The 7,282-nt window shown below is 40.2% G+C and overlaps 1 protein-coding gene across 1 annotated transcript in view; it reads right to left on the bottom strand.

Annotated features, from left to right (window-relative positions):
• Positions 1–6,375, bottom strand: part of nucks1a (nuclear casein kinase and cyclin-dependent kinase substrate 1a) — a 34,400-nt gene extending 28,025 nt beyond the window's left edge. The window contains exon 1 of the mRNA XM_031730331.2: positions 6,052–6,375. Within this exon, the coding sequence (XP_031586191.1) occupies positions 6,052–6,068 (17 nt within the window). The 5' untranslated portion in view covers positions 6,069–6,375. The remainder of the gene's footprint in view (positions 1–6,051) is intronic.
• Between the last annotated feature and the right edge of the window lie 907 nt (positions 6,376–7,282).

Raw genomic sequence — 7,282 nt, forward strand, 5'->3', positions numbered from 1 at the left:
TGACGCAAACCCAACAGGAAGTCCGCCATTTGCAAGTGAAGGTGACATTTTGGCTCTAATTTTGCCATTTCCATGCCTCGAACATTTTTCGAACTCCTCCTTGGGATTTGGTCGTATAAGCTTCATCTTTGGTCAGTGTCAACTACACACCTGGGCCATGTTAAATTGTGGAGCTTTTGAGTTTTCGTGATACGGTGAGGCCGTGGCGCCACGGCGAATTTCGATGACTCGCCATGAAAATCTTATTGCCTCTCATTCCCTCAAACATTGTCCGATCTGGACCAAAGAGCACACATATGATAAGGCTCCACCCCTGAACATATATCAACTGCCATATTTGACACCAGGGACAGCGCCACCTAGTGGGAACAGGAAATGTCATGTTTTACACTTTGGGGTACCGTAATGTGATGGGTGAAATCTGCAGCCTCAAATTTCTCCAGGAAAGCCTTAAGGAGTTGGTCTTGGGTTACAGTGAAAACTGTGACTTTTCGCGAAAGGGTGTGACCCCAGCAGCATGGCGAATATTGATGTCTCGCCATTAAGAAACAAATTAGTATAACTCAATGAAATCTACTCTGATCAGTACCAGACTTTACAAGTGTGATGTCAGACCGACCGTGAACAGATTGATGTGCCCATTGTCAGGAATAGGTAGAGCGCCACCTAGTGGCAACAGGAAATGCCATGGCTTTAATTTTCTTCTACTGATTTTCACAGGTTCATCGTGGCCACCTCAAAAGCGGTGAATATCACCATCAGTCCTTCATGATGCTTCAGTGAGAAAATTGTGACTTTAAACTGAACGGCGCACCCTGGTGGCAACGTGGTTCACCATGAACAATGAAGTGGCTTTTGAGGGGCTTGGAAAGTTTAAAAAGTCTTGAAATTTGGCGCATACCTCCAATGTGACAAGGGCTATATTGTTACGTGATCATTTTCATTGAATGGCGCAAAATGGCTCCACAGCGCCCCCTACAATATTTCAAAACAACAGCCCCTGCTCTGTGTTTCATTTATGAGTCTGAAACCTGGTAAGTTTATAGGAGATATCAAGATGTACAAAAAAGTCTCTTGGAGCAATATCCCAAATCCAACAGGAAGTCAGCCATTTTAAAATTAATGTGTAATTTTGGCGACATTTTCCCCAATTTTCAGGCACCGTTCTGTGACGAACTCCTCCAAGGGATTTCATCAGATTGACGTGATCTCCTGTGTGTGGAATCTAAAGACCTTTGTGATGTTAAATTGCTAAGCTTTTTACGTTCAGGGAAACGGGGTGGTCATGGCGGCACGTGGAGTTTCAATCACTCGCCAAAAAGCAGTAATCTGCTGTCACTCAAAAACACAATGTTCAATCTCTCCCAAAGATCGCAGGTGTGATGAGACTCAAGCTCGGAAATGTTTGTTATGCCATTTGTCAGTAATGGTTAGAGCGCCACCTAGTGGGACGAATATAATCATGATTGAATGAGATAGGATGTTAGCTGGTGGTTAAATGCATGAATTCCATCAATTTGACATCAGATCGGACGTGCTGGTTTTAGGTGTTGGGCGTGGCTCGACGCGATGGGGTGCGAGGGCCCTCATAACGCTGCTTGCAGCTTTAATTTAGATTTGATCTTTTACATTGTGTATAATGTCTATTGATTGTATTGTTTATTTTAATATTTGTGTACAGCGCTTTGTGACTGCCTGTCTGTGAAAAGCGCTTAATAAATAAACTTTACTTACTTACTTTAGTTGTTCACACAAAGCACAAAGGTAAAAAAACAATATATACAGTGTTATCTTAATTTTAGATTTCAAAAAGTATTTGCAGCTCCCAGTGTTTTCTTTTGCGTGGAAACCGGGTCCAAATGGCTCTTTGGGTGTTAAAGGTTGCAGACCCCTGTTATAGTCTCATGCAGCTTTTTGGCCAATGTTTAATCTTGTCCATTAGATTTTGCTGAGTTTAGAAAAACTTTTTTCTTTTTAGGCTAGTTAATTGGTCTCAATTATTCCTTGTTTAAACTATTAGTAAATTATTGATCAGGAGAGTTGAGCATTAAAAACAATAGCATGAGTAACACAAGCAACATACCTGTAAAGAATATGTGTTCAAGATTTTTTTGGGTGGTGCAACACAACAAAAAGAATATTTTTAAGCTGTCTGAGGTTTGGCTCTGCTTCTGCTGACATGGCTTCTTATTCCATTTCAATCAAACAGAGTTGGTAAAGTAGGCTGCTACCATTTCTGTCTCGTTGCTGGCAGACTGCTTCAATTTTTGTCTTAAGAAAATGTAACACATTATAGGCACAAATAATCGCATTATGTTAAAGCAGGGGTCTGCAACCTTTAACACCGAAAGAGCCACTTGGACCCGGTTTCCACGCAAAAGAAAACACTGGGAGCCGCAAATACTTTTTGACATCTAAAATGAAGATAACACTGTATATATTGTTTTTTACCTTTGTGCTTTGTGTAAACAACTAAAGTAAGTTTATTTATTAAGCGCTTTTCACAGACAGGCAGTCACAAAGCGCTGTACACAAAGATTCAAATAAACAATACAATCAATAGACATTATACACAATGTAAAAGATCAAATGTAAATAATGTAAAGAATATAAAATACGTAGATCAACAAAAGGCTTGTTTGAACCGAAAAGTTTTTAACTGCTTTTTAAAAGAATCCAGAGAAACTAAGGTGTGTTGCTTATGAAATCCATGAAGTGCTACAGAGAAAATTACATTTTATTTATCCAATTAACGCATTTTGAACTCTTAAAGAAATATAACAAAAGGAAAGACACCCAGCTGAACTAAAATGATCCATGTAGCAAACAAAAACCATTGTGAGCCGCCACCCTCACAGCAGTTTTTTTTCCAATTAAAAAGTAATTGAAAAAAAAAAAAAAAGCACTATGCCGCTAAAACAAAATAGATATTTGCAAAATTCTGCCTAAATATGTATTTTACCTGGTTAATGTGTGTGGCGGGGCGTGGTCTGCAGTGCTGCTGCATGGGAATCGGACGCACCTGAGCGGCACCCGCAATCGCGCCTCGCCGCCTTAAAGTCTGTTTACTCTGCTGTTGTGTTGTCGGGCTGTGAGCTGAAAAGCTACAGCCGGCTGTATGCGTACAGCAACCCAGTGTGAAAAGTGGTCAATAAAGAGATGCTGAAAAGCATGTTCATGGAAACATCGTCGGGTCTGCCGTGATATGTTTACAATGAGACTTCTGGTCCCGAACCTCTGCGCACAGCATCTGCAAATCGGGGCTTTCATCTTTACGCAGGACTGTAAGCTGTCATCTGTGAGGCGTGAGCGGTGTTTGTTTTTAACATAGTTCACGGTTGAGAACAGCTGCCGACATAATGTGAATTTGAAGATCCATAATTGGCCTACCTGGGGTCGAAAGTCTCGATAAATGCACGGCGTTTCAGTGGGTATACCGGCTTCCGCGAGTGTGACGCTTATTGTGAGCTATGGAATAATAAAATATAATTGTATTTTTATATTTCAAAATCACAATAATCTTCCAATTTAGAACTACAAGTTTAAAAAGCACTAACATAAATAAAATACACTTCAGCTAAATACTTCTAATTTATTTTCCCAAACCACCCGGAGCCACAGTATAAGGACAAAAGAGCCGACCCCTGTGTTAAAGTAACACTGTCTATAAATGTTACAGATGGGCACAACTGATAGCGTCTGCAGCCTAGCTCCCATATTAATGTATTATTTTACTATTAGCCACTGCCGCTAGCCACCACGTTAATGAGGATTTAACAGGCAGCTAATGTAGCTATTGGATGGCGGCTAATAGCTAACATTAAAATGTACAGTGGCAGGTTAGCAGTTATTATAACTGTATAATGCTTCAATGTTGGTGAAAATGGAGCTTTATAAAATTCCTCAAAGTTTTTTTTAAATGCCAACTATTGTTCATGTGTTTAGCTGCTAGTGAGGGGAGGGGCTGTGTGATTGTGTATCTGCAACAGTGTTGTGTGAAGTTGTCTCGGCTGAGGGAGACAACACTGTTGTAAATGAGTATCTAGTCCAACAGTCATTTTTAGTATTGACTTTCTGGCAACCTCGGTAAAGAACAAAATGCAAAAATCTTAACTGCAATGACTTCATCAATAGATCTGTGGAAGTGTCTAATGGAGTTGATTTAATTTTTTTTTAAATTTATGTGTAGAAAAAAAAAAAAATCAAACAAACAGAAAAAACATGCTATTCCCAGCAGAGCTTGCCCAAGGTATCAAATGCCCTTTCTATGTAACGCATGCTAATTATTTGAATTGCTTTTTTTCAGCATGAAAGTATTTATATTCTTAAAGACATTTTGTCCTGTTCTACTGGTCGTCCTTGTGACTTTAAAATTATAACCCAATGCTTAAACATTTTTGAGTTTTGCTTTTTTTTAAAAATCGTTTTCAGAGCACTTTTCTTTCATCCTTTTCAGGTTTTATGTTGGCGCACATTGTCCCAAATCTTTCAGAGTGCAGCATTCAGTTATATGAGGAAATTCCCAGGGGCAGCCCTGCAATCCATCACTTACTGCCAGACAATGACTATATGGCCTGCATCATTTGGATGGCACACATGTTCAAGCTTTGTCAAGTAACAATTCCAATAAAGTTTATTCAAATGTGATTGCCGTGCTCTGAGTGTTGACAAAAAGAGTAAGGCAGTGTTATTTTGTCCAAAGTTCATTGACTTCACCTGTCTTAATCGACATGTTTAGTTTTGTTTTATACCTGTTGGGAGGCTCAAGTATAGACTTTGTGTTTAGTAAGTAAATATTAAAATCCTACAAAGTGTATTTTAGCATTTTAAAAATATCTTAAGACATTTTAAATCCAACTAAGCCCTTATTTTTACAATCATTAATGTAATGCCTTTAAAAGCTTAGAAACTCTGAAAGGCAGAAATCCTGTTTTCTCAACCCAAATAAAAGATTAAGAAGAACATTAGTTAATGTCGGATTTCTTTTAACTTCACAGCTTTTTTTTTTTTGTATTTAAATAAGGAGTAATTTTCATACAGTCCCTAAATATTCACCCAGTTGTCTCTGCGAGAATGGCCCAGTAAAAGATTCCATGTTGTCGCTACAAAATTTCGAGAACTGAGTTTACATTAGAATAGCATAAATGTGATTTACAGTAATTGTAAAAAGGCATTTTAATCTGAATAAAAGGTCTGAATGCACCTCGTGCGTTATAATCACAGCGGGGATCTTGCAACGGGAATGGGGGTTGGAGGGGGTGTGGTGACTTCTTGTAGTTCTCCGCCTTCCTCTGACATCAGCCAGCAGTGTTAATTTACTGCCAGCTCTGTAAATGTAGACCCGCTCTCCGTGCTCTTTTTTCCTCCTCCCCCAACAACAACGACATTTTCGTTGGCTGACACCATTTTTAAAAATGTTCTCAAAGTACGACCCCCCCCCCCCCGAAATGCGGCGAAATGCGATGTAATGGCGACTACAACACGACACGCACAGTCTGCGCGGTAACAAGATCAAATCCCGAGGCCGACCACCACCTCCTCCGGAGATTTTTTTTTTTTTTTCGTGTGGGGGTGTATTAGCGTTTCTGGAGCCTCCCCTGGATGAATGGGTAGCCATATTCTCATTCTCAAACAAAATGGGAAAAACGTTATCAGGCCTGGCTTAAGTGAGCCGTAAAACGTAGCTGGTTAAATCACACAGACTAATTTTCCGCTTGGCCTACATAGCAGCCAACAATGCACATCATGGATCCGTTTAAAAGCATGATAGACACGACACGGCGGCGGGCTGCGCGTATCTCCACACAAGACATGGCGAACAGTCCACAGCGTTGGGATCCATATTAGAAAAAATGAGGGTGCACACGCGAGAAGGGAAGCGCACATACACACACGCATGCACACATTCCCATTATTTTTTCATGAAATAAACAAATTCCCAGCTCATAAAACACAACATGGTGGAGACGTGCACGTTATCGGCTATGCCAGGCGCCAGCGCAGTGTCGTTATTAACTTGGAGAGAGCAGAAGACATATTTAGCACACCTACCTCACTGGTCTTGACATTTTGCAGGAATACTGTGGAGGTTAAGGATGTAAGAAAGGGGGAGAAGAAAAAGCACAGGGGGGGGGAAAAAGGAATATAGATTCCCGCTCTGCAAAACACCGAGGGGAGTGAGGTTGACGCACAACTCCACCGTCCGAGCTAGCGCGTGAAAATAAAAGTACGGCAGCCACTTGTCCTCCTAACGCAAATATTCTTATAATTTTTTTTTACCTTCAGCTACCTTCAAAATGGTGAATAAAACAAACTGAAACTGCAGCCTGTGCTCAACCAAACTACGCGGCCTTGAGGGGTGGGTCCTCGCCGGCAAGGCCCGCCCCCCAATGAGAGCTGAGAGGCGCAGCGCGGTGCTCCGCTGCTGCCATTGGCTGATTTAAACGACGACTTTTCTTCTTCTTGGATATTCTAGCTGCTCATCAGAGCATTTTTAGCATACAGTTCCCCGCCTCTGTTAACAGGCTCGGTTGAAATGACACTGTTAAGAAAACAAAAAGAGGCCCTCAGGTTGGATACATACATTCAATTCAGTGTGGGTCCCACAAGACCATAAAGCAACGTTGCATCAATAGGTTATAATGTGTATAATGTATGTTCATATAAACATATAACGTATTTCAGTAATCTCTTTGATTTGGCTGTTACTAAGACAAGCCTTTCTCTCCTCTGTTTCACCTGGCAGACTGCAGCAGCAGGAAGCACAGGTAACGGTTGCATTTATACATTTATAGCCCACATTGCATTTAACATGTTATCCCTGTCTCAGTAAAAGAATTTATACTGCTGTGCATATGTTTCATCCTCAGACTGCTGTGAGATTCTAATAGCCTCCTGGATGTGAAAACAGATTTCATCTCCAAACTGCTACAATAAAATCCACTTTCATAATGCAGACTGAGCCCTGATAAGCCTTTATTTTAAGTTCTTGTGACTGGACTGGGCTGTGTTCAGGCTACTTTTAATGGCCCTGTTCCTGACCTGGGTTTATACTTGTCGCTGACTGCTCCATTTTGGTTTAAATTATGATTAGAAATATATTTTTTTTTCCTGCTATTCAAAAACCAAAAGTAATGTTATTCTATTCTTGTTTAGCCTCACCAGTTAACCCCCCCCCCGAAAAAAAAACAAACAAAATTGAAATTACGTCATAATTGAAAAAAATTGAAAATTGAAAATTGAAAATACCTCAAACTATTAGAATATTTCATTTAATTTGAGT

This window comes from Oreochromis aureus, linkage group 5 (assembly GCF_013358895.1).
Source record: "Oreochromis aureus strain Israel breed Guangdong linkage group 5, ZZ_aureus, whole genome shotgun sequence".
Taxonomy (NCBI): Eukaryota; Metazoa; Chordata; class Actinopteri; order Cichliformes; family Cichlidae; genus Oreochromis; species Oreochromis aureus.